Raw genomic sequence first — 16,124 nt, forward strand, 5'->3', positions numbered from 1 at the left:
TGGGGAAAGAAGACAATTTTTTTTCCTTTACTCATCTTAGGTTCTTTGGGGCCCTGAAAATTAGACAACAACAACAACAACAGTTTATTTATTTGTACAGCGCAAATCATGCAAAAGAAAACTCATGATTAGTAACTTAAAGAGATGATTATAACTTGGACTCATAGAGATTTTAACAAAGAAAAGTAAATTTGGAGAGATGTGACAGGTGCACAGAAAAAGGTTTTAGGCTTCCAAGGGGAGCAAACTTTGCAAAGGTAAATGTATTGGGGAAACTAATGAAATATATGGGTTATTTGTCCAGGTCCGTGCTGGTCCGTGTTCTATCCTCTTTATGGCCAAAAACTTCCTTGGGAGTGGGGATTTATGGCTCTCCTCATTCTTTTACCTTTCTTCTTTTATTCTGACAAGGGAAGCTCCAGGAAGCCTTTTTCCGCATTTATTGATTCTCATTTGCCTCTGGCTGAAAATAATCTTTATACCCAAGTGACATATTCTGGTACCCTTCAACTTCCCCTTAAAACTGAGCTCCTTAAGGGCAGAACTGTCTCTCATTTCTGTTAGGACAGTACCAGGCAGGCAGCAGTTATTCAGACAAATGTTTGTTGAGTTAATGAACATAGCTTATCAACTACTTTGCCCATCAACTCATATGGGACTCCTAAGGTTCATACTTAATTATTCTACATCAGAGGACTTCCTGGAGAAGTCCTGGTGTCGTCAACAGATAGTTTGGTCAGCTCTTTTGTTGATGGTAAAGATTCATGTTAGTTAAATGTAAATCATGGACTGCGTTTATGTAAATTAATTTGAAAATATGATATCAGATCAGTCATTTCCTTTTCAGAAGTTCAGTACAAATGCAAGAGAGTCAAATGCTTTTTCTTACAAAGAAAGTAGTTAATAGTCTTTTAATTTTTGATTAATGAGTAGTTATAGATACTCTTACCCACAGAATAACTAGAATGTTCCTCAGGTTGAGGGGGAAACATTCAAAATCACATTAATTCCTAGTAAATGTTTTCAAACATGAAATTAAAGCATATAAGTCCAGAAACATACATACTTACAATTTATAGTTCTTTTTCAATCACTGAACCTTACTTTTCGGTGTTCCTGCTTTATATTTTACTTCTACCTGCATGCTCCATAGTCTTTTCAGTTTTACCATGTTTCATAGCCTGTATGTCTAAGCTATTTCCTAAACCCAATTTTCTGACAGATTACATGTCTAGTGATAGCAGAGAGCTCAATGGGGCAAGAATCCAAGGAGGAACCCTGACCCAGAGCTCCGGTGATCAGTTTCTTGTCTTATGTCCAGAGAAAGGATTTAAGGACACAACAAACAGCAAGCAAGAAAGTGCAAGTTTAATTAAGGTGAAAGTATACACTTTAAGAGAAAAGTACAGGCAAATTCAGAGTGTTCTCCCTGAACTATCTGGATTATGGGCTTTCGTTTTTCTTGGGGCAAGGCCTGAAGATGTGATACTTGCAGTGCGGATGATATTATAATGATATTATGATTAGCCAAAGCTGAATAAAGGACAAAGGAAGGATTCTGGAGTGTTATCCTGGAGGGAACGTCACTAGGCTGACTATCCTGCCTCACTGGCAATGCAGTTTTAATGATTCCTATGTTTCTGATACTAATAATGTATCAAAAATATTGTTCATGCAATATTCAGTGTTATAATCTATAATCCATTACGTTAGAGGTGTTTTTTTGTTTTGTTGTTAATCAGTTTGAAAGATTCTGATGAGGGCCTGTTCTTTTTTACTCTCCATAAGTAGGTAAAAGGCAAAACATCCTATCTACATGCAAGGCAACCCAAAAGTTTGGGAGGGGAGTTCATAGGAGAAGCAAGTTTCCATCAGCCACTCTTTGGGAAGGGAAAGGCTCTTACTTGATCTCTAATTTAGGAGGACCAAGAGATACTTAGTAACTATTTAGCTGGCCCTACATCCTCTCTAGGACCCCTTCATTTGACACACATACTTGAGGTATTCTCTACCATTGATGACAGGGGAAAGAAAGGCATTTTGAAACAAAGTTTGAACTTTGGCCTAAGTATAAAACCAAAGAAAATAAATTGTAATTGGTAGCAGCTAAGACATTTCAAGAAAACAAAACATGAAGTGTAATCAAGTTATTTTGTGTTTCCCTTCTCTACTTTAAAATACTTCCTTTTAAATTTGACTTATGCCTAATCGTTTTTGCTTTTTCAAAAGAAATTGAGTTAAAAATCATTTTAGCCCTCTCTACATCGTTATGAAGTCTTTTTATTAGTACTACAGAGAGCCAAGGTACTACATTTGTTTGCAATTTAATTATAAGAATCTAAGAGAAATGTTCTTTAGATACATGCAAATTAAGTCTATAGAGATAAATTAAATAATACGTTCTGCTTCTCTTATCCTTTTTAGTTTATCTCTGAGTTATAAGTACAATATTTATTAGTTTAGAAATAGATAAACATGAAGAAAATTAAAGTCATCCATAATCACGCCATGTAGTGAAAATCCCTATTGAAATTTTAAATGTTTTTAATAATTTATTTTTCAATATATATGTATTTTTTACAGAATTTGGATCTCTTCTATATCCTGTTTTTATTTTCTGTATCCTAATTTTATTTTTACTTGACTTTGCATTGTGGGCATATTCCTATGTTAGTAAATATTCTTCGAAATTTTTATTTTTTATAGCATCCATCCAGTGAGTGAATCGATATTTATTTATCCAACTCACTTTTGTGGAACACGTGGTTTATGTTCAATTTGTTGCTGTTATAACGTTATGGAGAACATCCTTGAACATAAATCTTGATATACATGTCAGGTTTTTCCTAAAGAAAATTATTAGAAATGGAATTAATTGGTTAAAAATTTTAAGGCTTTTTATATGTATTTTAAAGATTTCTCCAGAAAAATATAATAGTAGCACATGAAAATTTATTTCATCATTCTCTAACAACACTGGGAGTTATCTTAAAATTTTTTGTGTGTTTGTATTTATATGATTATTAGTGAATTTAAACATTTTTCATATACTTCTTGAGTAGTTGTATGATTTGTGAAAATTGTACATAATGTACTTAAATATTTCCATCACAGATCTAAACGAACAAAGATATTACTGAAGCTAAATAGGCAGAAGGAAGAAGAAGACCACAAATTACAATTGCAACTTCAAAGACAGAGAGCCATGAGACTTTCTCGAGAATTACGACTGAGTATGCTCGAAATAGTTCATCCAGGTTGGTGGCACCATCAATTCCATTGACTATGAGAATGTTTAGGATGTCTTTTAATAGACCAAATTTCCTAGCTACCTGATGATTTCTTATATTGAGACCTTTTCCTTGTTTCTCCTTTTTAAGATGAATCATTAAATCTCAAGTCAAAAACAAAGTTATTATTTTTTCTGATTAAGGCCTATTAGCTGATGATGAGCAGTCTTTCCACTAATTTTTCTATTCTTTCAGATAAATTAGTGAAACCTCTAAAAATTTATTCTTAAAGATAGTTGTTAGTGACATTGAGAAAGAATCCCTTGAACTGAAGTAAGGATGTTGGAATATTGTCATAATGCCATTAGAACTTTACTCATACCTCAGTACAGACCTTGTGATGACTTCTTTCTACCTTTGACACACTAAGCTGAAATTAATATTAAAGTGTAGACTGAGAGAGAATACCGGTTTCAAGGTTCTTTTATTTTTCTTCACCTCCTAATACTCTTTCCCATTGTCCTTCACTAGCCTCTTATTTCTCTTCTTTTTCTTAAATATAGATATTTCCCAGGGCTCCATCTTCACCCCATTATTCTCATATTGCTCTTTCTAAGGCATCCCATCCATAACTGTAGCTTCAACTACTAAATGAGTGCTGAGTACTCTGAAATCTCGTCTGTATCCTCACCCTCTCTTCTAAGCTCTAGCCCAACAGAACTTTATACAAAATGCAGTGTTCTGTATCTGCACTGTCCAATACGTAGCTGCTGGCTAGAGGTGGCTATTGAATACTTATTGTGGCTAGTGCTCTCAAGGACCTGAATTCTTAAATTGATTTCACTTTAAGTAGCCACTCGTGGCTAGTGTCTACTATGTGCAACAATATAGCACTATAGCCAGCTGTCTGTTCAATAGCTTTACTTAGCTATCCACAGCAGCCCAAAATCTAGTCATTATCTCTCCCCTCTAATTTTCTCTCTATTCCCCATCTCAGGTAATTGCACCAATAGTCTACTCAGTTTCTCATCTATAAGACATCCTACAGTTTTTCTCTTACCTCCACATCCAGCCGTCATTAAATCCTATCAATTTTTCTGTACTATCTCTCAAATACATCCCGTTTTATTATTGTCTTCTACTGCCTTATTCTATCAGTTAGCTGTTGTGAAATCTGGGCAATGTGCTGACCAACTCCCAGACAGTAAAAAGAAAGTCATCTATACTATTGATTCTGAATAACCAAATGAGTGACTGAAGAGAGATTTAGAAGCACACAGAGTAGATAACACATACACATGTTTTGCCCCTTCCCTCTGGTGGTACTAAGTGACTTTCTAACCATGTACTTATGATTCTTTTTTCTAAACGTTCTTGCTGTTGGATATTCAACTCTCTCCTCATTCCCATGACAGAAAACATTATGAGTCTTTTCTCACAATCTGAGAAAAGTTTTGGAGTGCTTTGTTTCTAAAATCTCAGAACCATTGTAAAATAATAAAATTGGGAAAATCAGTGAACAGTATTAAAAAAATAATAAAAGGACTGCAAGATTGTTGTTACTATCATTGTCCTGATTCCAGAATTTGAGAAAGCATAGAGGTGAGTAGGTTGTAATAGTGTCTGTCATCTTTTTAGGTCAGGTGGAAAAACATAATCGGGAACTAGAAGAGAAATCAGCATTGATTATCCAGAAACATTGGAGAGGGTACAAGGAGAGGAAAAATTTTCGCCAACAGAGGCCATCTCTCACGGAGTATAAAGCAGCTGTCACACTTCAGAGAGCAGTGAGTCTGATGTAGTAAAAAGAGTACTGGATGAGGAGTCAAAAACATGGATTCAAACCTGACTTTGCTGTTTACCTACTTTAAAGACTTCGTCAAGTCACTTCGCTTTCCTGAGCCTTAGTTTTTTTTCTCTGTAAAATAAGAACCTTCTTACAATGGGCCAAATTAATTTAGACATTCAGTCCTTAGTACTTTCATAGACCCTCGTACACATTTACCATACTGCAGTGTTTATTTGTTAATTTTTTTCTTTCTTACTTGGGCTGTGAGCATCTTAATGATAAGGAACTAAGTCTTGCTTTTTTATTGTTGTCAGCTCTCAGCATATGCTTGATATGTGAATGGATGCCTATCCTACTTTTTTCATTCAGTTATTTGGATCAGATGACTTAATTTATGGGAAAGTGTTTTGTAAATTACAAAGTCTTATACAAGTACAGCATATCAATTGATATTTTTTAATGCATAGATAATTGTATTAGGTATAATTAGATCATTATAATTTTCGGATTATAGAATGGTGTTCTTTTTTTTTTTTTTTTTTTAGAATGGTGTTAAATGATAATTTTCTGGGATTTATCTGGAACACAGATAGTCTTTGCAGCTCACTACTAAAAATAACAGTGATGTCAAAGCAGAGCAAAACCAGAAAAGGAAAGAAGAGGATTACTTTCAAAGAGGGAAAAGAGAAATAAAAATGATAGTATAGACAGGGAAGAAAAAAGAACGTAGTAGAGAAAGTAGTAGAGAAAATCAGAACAAGGCCATGGTCATTAAAGAACATACTTGCCACACTTTTGAAGCATCCATTTCTAAGACATGCTTAATTGGACTTCCCCACTATGCACATGTAGCTATTGAGTACTTACATGTAGCTAGTCCAAACTGAGATGTATTGTAAGTATAAAATACCCATAGGATTTTAGTATGGAAAAAAGTGTAAAATATCAATAATTTTTTATATTGATTTTGTGTCAAAAGGGTACTATTTTACATGTATTGAGTTATAATAGGTTTACATAACTCTATGCCAAATATTATCACTTCTTTTAATTTTTTAATGTGCCTACCAGAAAATTTAAAATTACATATGTAATCCATTTCTATTAGTACTGCAATTAACCTTGGTAGGAAAGAAAAAGAAATAATAATTCATTAGTTTCACAGAATAAAGTAGGATTATCATTTCATTGAACTCATCCCTGAAGAGGAACTGGTTATTAGTGTCCTTCATAGAAAAAGGCTAGAACTGTTGTTTACTATCTCTTCCTCCCTTGCCTTGTGCAAAACTGGAAGCATTGTTTCCTAGGTAGCTAAAAATCAAGGAAACTATGTAAATTTGCTAAGCCTTACTTAGAAAGTTGGAGTTCTCTGTCGTGGTATAGTGTTAGAATTAAATTTGAAGAGTTAGCTGCCTTTTCCCTTTTAATGCTCCAGGATTTTCTTTTCTTGCATTCTCATCTCTTCAGAAGCTAGAAGGAAAGCAATGGTTGCTGGTATCTGGTCTCTAGAGCCAGAACGATGGCTAATTCTGGCTACTTCATGATAGCAGAAAAGTACTGTGGTATTATTACACTTATCTATCACAGACTAACCACAAAAGCACTTAGTGAAACAAATCATTGGTAGTTGAGAAAATAAATAAAAATTGGGAGATAAATACAGTTTCCAAGAGTCCTAAAATGACGAAGAATGACGAAGAGAGACAGAAAAGTCAGGGTGACCTTTTTTGATCTAAGGACAGAGATTCTGCTGTTTTGGAACTTTTACTCTGAAGATCCCAGCACAGCATCATAAGCCTAACAGCAGGAGTTTGAAGAAAAATAGGAGAAGCAAGGAAGAAAAATCCAGAAAAGGGAAGACTAGAAGGAAAGGAGAGGATCTTTCAACAATTGAAGTGCTTGAGTACTATGCTAAAAACATGAGGGTATTAGGGAAATTTTATATCCCGAATGTGAAGATCTCTAGCTCTTTTTTCATCTCAACTGCTGTCAGCCAGGCTTATATCCTGCAAGCAGTAGATTGAATGCCTTTTCTTTGGGAAATCTAAACAGCCCAAGGGAAAAGTCTTAAGTATACTGACAACAAAGTACCCTAACGGAGCCACCCAGTTCAGTAGCCCTGTATTGAAGTTCACAGTAGATAAACCCTACCCACCTACCTGTTAGGAATTTCTAAACAGCTTTTAATATCCACTCATAAATAATGTGCTAAAAATATCACAGGACATCTGAAGAATGATGAGGCTGAAACAGCAAAACTACTTGGTAGAAATAGAGATATTTAAAGAAAACCTTTTAAAAAATCTGTTATTTCCTCAGAGAGCTAAGAGAAAATAATACATGAAACAAAGCTAAAACGCTTACAAGAGAGAACAAATAGAATAAAATTTGACAGAAAAAAATGAAAGACATAAGAAAAGGGCTAGGAAAAAATGGTTTGGGAAATCTAGATAGCAGGGCAAAAGGAAAAGATAACCAGTCCATGAGGTCAAACATCTAAATGCTTGGGAAAAAGAACAAAAAAAAAAAAAAAACCTGAGAAGAGGAAATCAAATAATTCAAGATTTCCCAGAACTGAATGTCATATGTTTTAGATTAAAAGGACTAACTAAATGTACAATACAGTGACAGAAACACACCCTCATTTATGTCACATTACTGAGCAATACACTGGGGACAAAAGTACTTCTCAACAGCATCATTGGAAGCCAAAAGATAATGGAGTAAGGCTTTCATGTGCTTGAGCGAAAACAATTTCCAGATAGAATTCTATACCCAACCAAACCATCAGTTAGAGGTAGACATAGACCAAAGACATTTGTTTACATCACAAAGTCTGTAAAACGGTAACCTGAGAGAGAAGACAATATAGAATCCAGGAGACATGAAGGATGAAAAGGAGTCACCAAGATGATGGTGAATGAGATTTCAGGATGATAGCTATGTACCTGTCATAGCGATCAATCCAGATTGGAACAGGTCAGAAAGCGTTGAAAATTTTGTCCAACAAAATGAATTTGATAGAATGCCTGACGTGTTTTAATGTATTGATAACTAGGGCAGAGTCAGTGGTAAGTACATAGAAAACAATACAGGAAAAACTATTATTAATTCCAATGAAAATTTAAAATGTGCAAGAAAGAAAAAGTAATTATCATATATGGTTCAAAACAGAATAGCCTTTAGTCATAATTATGTAAACATGAACAATCGATTTAAATGAAATTGTGATATATTTGTTGTTTGGAGATAGATATAGAAAGTATGTGGGAGTGCAAGCATTAAAAGAGAGCTAAATCCTTATCTTCCATCTAAGAAAGTTAATGGATAATACCTGTATCTTAAAATCACAGAAAAGTGGATAGAGATAAAAACATCAAAAGAAAAACCTGAAAGACTTAAAGTTGTCTTTGAGAGGAGAGGACAGGATAATTGGGCAGATAACTATAGTTTTTTGTTGTTGTTAACAATTCTTATAGAACTGACACAAACAATACAGTTACATCAATAAAGCTTTACTGGAAAGCATCAAGCAGTAAAATATTTTAGGTTTCGTAGGCTATGCAATCTATTGCAACTATTCAACTCTACAATTGTAGCACAAAGGAAGCTGTAGACAATATGTAAACAAATAAGCATGACTGTGTTTCAGTAAAACGTTATTTGTAGATACTGAATTTTAATTTTGTGTGATTTTCATGTCACACAGTATTTTCTTTTTGAACTTTGAACCATATAAAATGGGTAAGCTAAGCAGAGTCGGGCCTGGTTAGTACTTAGATGGAAGACCAGATGCTGTAGGCGTAAAAAATTAAAAAATAAGGGATCATAAGCTGACAAGGTCCTTGCGATCTGTGAGGTCAACCAAGGGTTGCCTTGCCTTAAAAAAAAAAAAAAAAAAAAAGGAAGGTAACATTCTTAACTCTTAGGCCATTCAAAAACAGGCAGTGGGCTGGATTTGGCCTGTGGGACATAATTTGCCAACCCTTAGCTTAAACAATGAGAACATGTAACTTTGATGAAAATAAAAACTACAAAGAAAGGAAAAGAGTAAAAAAAAAAATTGGACAGAATAATTTCAAATTTGTCTCCACATCTTGCCTGTTACAAGATTTCCTGTTTTACCAGGCATCCATTCTGAACGACATGAGGGAGAACATTCATTTACTAAGCTTTTTCTTATATACTGTCTCTTAGATCTCTACAATTCTGTAAGCCAAGAAGAATTAGGGAGGATCCCTGTTGTCTGTAGACATAGAACCTGTCATATAGAGATAAGTGATTTTCTCAAAATCATACTGTTTATAAGGGACTAGAATTGATGCTTATTTCTTATTTCCTCTCTTTTTTTTATTGCTTATTGTACAAATAATATATGAACATATCCTTGTAAAATATTAAATCACTACAGAAGAATATAATTAAAATGTCATTGTCCTTCCTTACCTCTGTCACAATTCTCTCTCTCTCCATACGTACGCAGAGGTAACAGCTTTTACCATATGTTGTTATAGGAAGAAAATAGATACTATTAGGGAAGAACATTCACACACACACCCTTGTTTTTCAGACTCTTAGATTCCTAGCAAAGTGCCGTAAGAAAAAAACACTGTTTGCTCCTTGGCAAGGAATCAGAGAACTCAGTGATGCACGTAGAGTTGAACTGAAGCAACAAGTGGATGACTATGTCAGAAGACATTCGGTATGTAGCTTTCTATGCCGTGAGATATTACACAATTTCAGTGCATGTTAATCACTGACAAAGAAAGCATTGTCTCAGATATATATGTACATATGTTTTAATTGCTTTACCATTAGTTAATGGTTTGGGAGTCTTCTCATAATTCCATGGCCCTAGAAGTATAGTCTAGTAAAGGAGACTTTGCTTCAAGTCAGTTATTTTACATATTGTATCAGCAAAACTGTCCCCACATCTTTATCAACATTTGTTATTTTCATGTCCTAATGGGTGGAGCAGTATTATGATTTGGATTTGCATTTCCCTAATGATTACTGATTTTGAGCATCTTTTTATATGTTTATTGGCCATTTGTGTATCTTTATCGAAGAAATGTCTGTTCAGGCTCTTTGACCTTTTTTTAATCAAGTTTTTTTGTTGAGTTTTAGTTCTCTGTGTATTTTGGATATTAATCCCTTATCAGATACATATTTGCAAATATTTTCTCCCATGCTGTGGGCTTCCTTTTTACCCCGCTGATAGTGTCCTTTGATGCACAAAAGTTTTTCATTTTGATGAAATCTAGTTTGTCTATTTTTTCTTTTGTTGCCTGTGCCTTCACTATCATATGTAAGAAGTCATTGACAAATCCAATGTTGTGAAGTTTTTCCTCTATCTTCTAAGAGCTTTACAGTTTTAGTTCTTATGTTTGAGTCTTTAATGTTCTTTTTTTTTAATGCACTGTATTTGATTCCAATGCACACTTCTGTTTAAAAAAGAAGTGCTGCTTTAGCCATACTCTAATGTAGCTGTTTAAAATTCCATGGCTGAAAAGTAAGGTGTTAGCTAAAACAGGACTACTTCCCAGATCCAGGAACTGGAATATTTGAGAAAGCTCTGGTGTCAGAAACTTTATCAGCTTCAAAGTTAAGATTATTTCATTCTTCTCTAAACTAATAGTTAAGTTCCCTTTAAGTAGCTAACTAGCCCAAAGGACATAGTTCTTTGGCTGATTTTGTTCATTGTTCTATGAAATAGAAGCAGTTATAATATTATGGCTTAGATAAGTTTGGGATTGGGGATAAGTAAGATAGTCTTTTTAGGTGGGGTCCAGAACAAAAGGGTTGGTTGGCTTTGTTACTCTTCTTCCAGGCCAGTGTCTTTTACAGTTTTCACTATGATTTTTTCAATCTTGTCTCTTTTCCCAGAGTACCACACTGTAAGGAGGTGAGGTATGGGATCATACTAAAACGAAACTTCCCCACTTGCATTTTCATCTAAAGCAGCCTTCAAAAGGCTATGAAATGCTTATACAAGAGTACAAGGTAGACATCAACCATAACATTCAACTGATAAGTTGAGAGATGGCTAAGCATTCTGGAGCTCCTACTAAGTGGGCAAAACATACTTTGATATATGTACTCTCCTTCTGACAATTTTTTCTGTTCTCTGTTCCCAGTGCTCTCAGATGTCAGATGTGACCAGTAAGGAACTCCATTCCCAAGCGCAAGAACGACTACAACACTACTTCATGGGCAGGGCCCTAGAAGACAGAGCCCAGCATCACAGGGAGGCTCTAGTGGCTCAGATCAGCACCAACATTGAACAGTTAATGAGTATGTGTTCATTCCATTTTTGTTTCCTAAGAGGAACGACCTATACAACATTCTATGACATCAATTTTTAGAAAAACAACATTTAGTGGTCTATTAGCCCATCTCCCATCCTCAGAAATATCTAGATCATACCAGCACACAGTTTTAAATGATGCAGATCCCATAGCCTCCTTTTTAATTAACTACTACCTCTAGCCTTGCTATCATTCATATATATCATTTTAGACAAGTTATTAACTTTAAAGACGCCAAACCTTACTAGTCAGTCTTTTGTGTAGTCTCAAAAGCTGTTGATTGTATTTTAGAAGTAGATGACAGTAGTTTCAGTGCCATTTTATAATTTTTAATGAAGTGCTTTACAAAAAGAAATTCACAAAAGAATTTATCTGATGAGAGATACCATCCAAGAAGCCACAGTGTTTCAGTCAGCCTCTGAAACACTTATAAGTATATGTGGAGCAGAGAGGGCTAGAGTCATCTATTTAATGCCATTACTTAGAACTTTTGTATTTTTGAAAGGATAGGTGGCTGTAACTGAGCCTCACCTATAGGATGAGTTCTATTATGTTAGAGGTCCCTGTTCTTTAAATAAACCATCTTTAAAAATCTACATCTTTTAAAATTTTTTTTTAAACACAGAATTGAGGGGGTGGGGATGGGCAGTTACTACAAGCCATAGCTACAACTTGTGAATAGTCACATGTCATCTACATCTAGCAATGATGATAGATTCAGAGTTGGAACCCTGTCCCTGTCTATAGTTACAGTTACAACTCTAGTTTCCAAGTTCCTACTTGTTTGTACAGAACTGTTAACACTCACCTGTTCACTTTCTGTTTACCACAGAGGCACCAAGTCTGAAGGAAGCAGAAGAAAAGGAACCTGAGCTCTTCTTAAGTAGATCCAGACCTGTGGCGGCCAAGGCCAAACAGGCCCATCTCACCACTCTGAAGCATATACAAGCACCCTGGTGGAAGAAGCTTGGGGAAGAAGCAGGAGACGAGATTGATATCCCAAAGGATGAGCTTAGTGTAGAATTAGGAACTTTATTCATAGGTGGAACTAAACCCCCTTAAGGAATTACCCGAAGAAATGACACAAATCCTATATTCCAGGAGATTATTATTGATTCTGTCTCTGGCATGCTAGTAGACTAGAGCTATCCTAACTCATGATTTTCCAGAAGTTCTCCAGACAAGACTTGCAGGCAGTAAGCAGAATTATCTTCTACCTCTGTCTCACTTCTCTTTTTCTTTTTTTTCCACACCTTCATCCCTGGCCATATACATAAATTAATGTGGCTTTTATTGGGGAACGAAACTCAGCATATCATTCTACTGCTTATATTAGATGTGATATTTCTTGTTTCCACTGTTTTCCAACTAAAGATGTTTTCTAAATAAATATTTTCAATTGTTCTGAAAAACTCGTCAAAATTACTTTTTTCTATTAATAGGAATATGCTTTTGGCCTTTATTAAGGTTAGGAAAAGAAATAGTCAACTGAAAAACATTTGACTATTTTCTATAAAACAGTGTTTGAACTTAAATTTCTATCTTGTTATTTCTATAAGGAACTACATTAAAAAAAATCCTCCTAGGATTCTAGGCAAGAAAAATTCCTCCAGATAAAATTGTATTTTTCTACGAGAACTGTATAACCTACTATTTTCCTTTATGTCTCCACTAAGAATCTCAAAGCTGAATATAATGCTTAATTTGTTATGATCCTAGGGACCTATATGATTATTTGGTTCCAAGCTAGTCAAATCCTAATGTAATTTTTATTCATAATTGAAAGAGAAATATATAAAATTCATTTGTAAGAATAAGCAGATGAGAGTTCTTACTTCACTTAGTATGTGAAGCTACATGAGAATCTTACTCCCACCTTAAAAAAAAAAAAAAACAGGTAATCTACGAAAATAATATTTCTTGAGTCTATCAGCTATTTGAAGCCTCAAGACAACCAAGTAAATTGAGATAGGACTCAGTATCTGTGAACTATAAACTATTTCATCTTTAGTAGAGCATAGGATGCAAAGGTTGCTGGATAAGAAGTCAACTGAAATTTTAAATTTTTAAAGGCCACGTGTGGGTAGCATGTCAGTTTAGAATATCTAGAAGCCTTGGACAGAAGAATGTAGACCTCTACTTCAGGAAGTCTGAAGAGATGCCCTTAGTGGTGAAGGCAAACATGAAATGATAGGCTGCTACTGGGTGACATGCTCTAAGAACTACCCACTTTCCCAAACCCTTCCTTTAAAATCTGCTAGAGCACTGGCAGCAAGCCCTCTTACCTCCAAAGCTCAGACAAAATTCTATTGCATATAAGGAAGGAATAACAACAAAATCTGTCCCCGGGGATATGATAGGAATCACTGTATCCCCAGACACAATTAGAAACAGCACTGCCAAGGGAGATTAGAAACCCTTCCACTCCAGAAAGACAAGAAATTTTTGGACCCAGAAATCTTACGTCAATAGAAAGTAGAGGTCTGCTAATAACAAGGAGACTTTCCTGCTGAAGACCAACCACAGGTATGAGGCAGTTTGACTGCCACGGCTTAGAAGGGGCGGAACCCTGAGAAAGCACCACCCTAACCCCAGGAAGAAGAAACCTAGTTTAAAATTTAGGCTGGATCATGTCAACAGGCTACCCATGTTATGACTAGCCAAGTACCAAGTAAGCAATAGCTTACCTCTGGGGTAGAGAAAAAGTGCATGGAGAGAGATCCCTAAGTGACAAAAGCATACAGGGATGGCTAAAAGTGGAGGATGGAGCAGGTACACAGAAAAGCTTTCCAGACCCTACTCTAAGCACAAGGTTAACAGCGGCTAAAAAGATAAAGGAACTTGAAGCCTATTGTGCATTGACGATAAAGAAAAACCAAACCCAGCTAAACTAATTCAATTTGCCTACAATACTGAAATAAAATTTTAATTTGTGATTTAATGCGGTCATACTTTCTGACTTATAATACTGTTATATTTGCTATATTAAAACAAAACAATAAATCTGCATTACTCAGATAAGAGTGAAAATTATCTAGACATGAAAAAAGTGACTGTCAATAGTTAATCATTTGTCACAATTCAATTTTATTGGATAACTTGCTCATATTAGCTCATTTTCTATAGAGAATAAAGTACATTTACATGTACTTTATAATACAAATAAGAGAAATTATCACTTTTATAAACCTATAGAGTGCCTAAAAATAGAAGTTAAACATTCTGCAGTTAATAAAAATTCTGTAGAAAAGCCACTCTGCATCATGTTTTTTTATTTTAGGAATATCCATCTACATATCCATTTAGGTCAATTTCAAGTTATGGCAAGAGAATCCTAATGCATGATTGCTAGGCTGAACTTTTTTTTTGTTGCAGAAAATTCTTCCTTATATCTAATATATATTCCATGATTAAAAATTCCCACCTTTTTCCACATGATCTTAGTAGAAATGTTTTTCTTTTTTCAACCACCACCAATCAGAGACATAAAATAAGTGCGTTACTAGTTATCTGGCAGATTCTCTAGTGGTGAAGTAAATATAATTTTATTACAGTAAAAATTGTGCTAATACGATTCAAAGTAAAGTTGCTAAACATTTCAAGAAGGAACTCACGTGATATCCAATGACAAGAGGAAGAAAATCCAATTTGGTTCTTGAAAACTTTACATTAGAATTCATTTCTGCCACATGAGATTATTGAAATTGGTAGGCCTGCTCCCTTTAAGACGATGGTATACAATAAAACAAGTATATTATTTTTGTTATGAAAGACCATGCTACAAATATTTCTATCATGTGTTTAAGAGTGGCTGGGAGATCAATGCAATATTTGCCTCTGTGACCATAGAAGACCAATCACTTCATGGCTGCATCTGCTATTTGAAGCTGAACCTTCAAATATTTTGCCAGGTACAATCCCAAACAGCATTTTCCCATTATATAGAATGGTCTTAGCACCTCTCTTGCTAAAGAATTCCCTGAAGGTTATAAATAAAAACAGTAAGTAGTATAACTTTAATACAACCCCTGTAGTCGACCTTGATTTCTGTTAAACAACGTTTATATCTCCAAATTTTCCAATGAAAAATTCTTCATAATTTTTTATTTTTTTTTAACTTTAGGGTCCACCTCCAATTGATAAATTTGTTCAGACTGAAGATGCTTCGCTTCACCAGTGGAGTTTCTGGTATCTAAGGTTTGGTTACCTGCTAAAATTTCTCCTGCATATGCTGTAGGTGGGTTCTCCAGTGTTTAATAAAGTAGGAGTTCTGACCGAATTTTTTTCCACATTCATGACAGGTAAACGGCTTCTCTACAGTGCGAATTTTTTGCTATGTGTGGAGATTTGAAGCTTTACCAAAGCTTTTCCCACTCATGAGCATGTATATGGTTTTATTCCTTGGTTCATTGTTATGCTTATTAAGATCTGAACTCCACCTAAACCCCTTATTCACACTGTGGGCATTTATAGTTTCTCTTCGGTGTGAATTCTTTGGTGCTTAATAATGTCAGAGCTAACTCTGAAGCTTTCCCCTAATTCCTGGTATTTAAAAGGCTTCTCCTTTACCTTCTTTCTTGATGATCCATAAGTTTCAGCAGCTCTTGTCTCCAGGTTAAAAGTTTCTCTCTTCACTTAAAAATCTCCGTGCTATATTCTCCACCCTGTGCATATCACTATAACTTTTTTTGCCTGTTTTTTTTTTTTTTTTTCTGGAAAACATTCACTCTGGCCATTTTTTTATACCAATGCTTGTATTTCTCAGTCAGAAAGGCATGTAGGCTGATGATTTTGGGT

General features: G+C 34.9%; 1 protein-coding gene across 2 annotated transcripts in view; it reads left to right on the top strand.

Annotated features, from left to right (window-relative positions):
• The window catches only part of IQCB1 (IQ motif containing B1), a 40,783-nt gene extending 28,044 nt beyond the window's left edge, over window positions 1–12,739 (top strand). For both annotated transcript variants that reach the window (XM_016136947.2, XM_016136948.2), the window contains exons 11-15: window positions 3,115–3,257; window positions 4,869–5,017; window positions 9,590–9,721; window positions 11,157–11,313; window positions 12,160–12,739. In XM_016136947.2, the coding sequence (XP_015992433.1) occupies window positions 3,115–3,257; window positions 4,869–5,017; window positions 9,590–9,721; window positions 11,157–11,313; window positions 12,160–12,389 (811 nt within the window). In that variant the 3' untranslated portion in view covers window positions 12,390–12,739. The remainder of the gene's footprint in view (window positions 1–3,114; window positions 3,258–4,868; window positions 5,018–9,589; window positions 9,722–11,156; window positions 11,314–12,159) is intronic.
• Window positions 12,740–16,124: the final 3,385 nt, after the last annotated feature.

This window comes from Rousettus aegyptiacus, unplaced genomic scaffold, assembly GCF_014176215.1.
Source record: "Rousettus aegyptiacus isolate mRouAeg1 unplaced genomic scaffold, mRouAeg1.p scaffold_m13_p_4, whole genome shotgun sequence".
Lineage (NCBI taxonomy): Eukaryota > Metazoa > Chordata > Mammalia > Chiroptera > Pteropodidae > Rousettus > Rousettus aegyptiacus.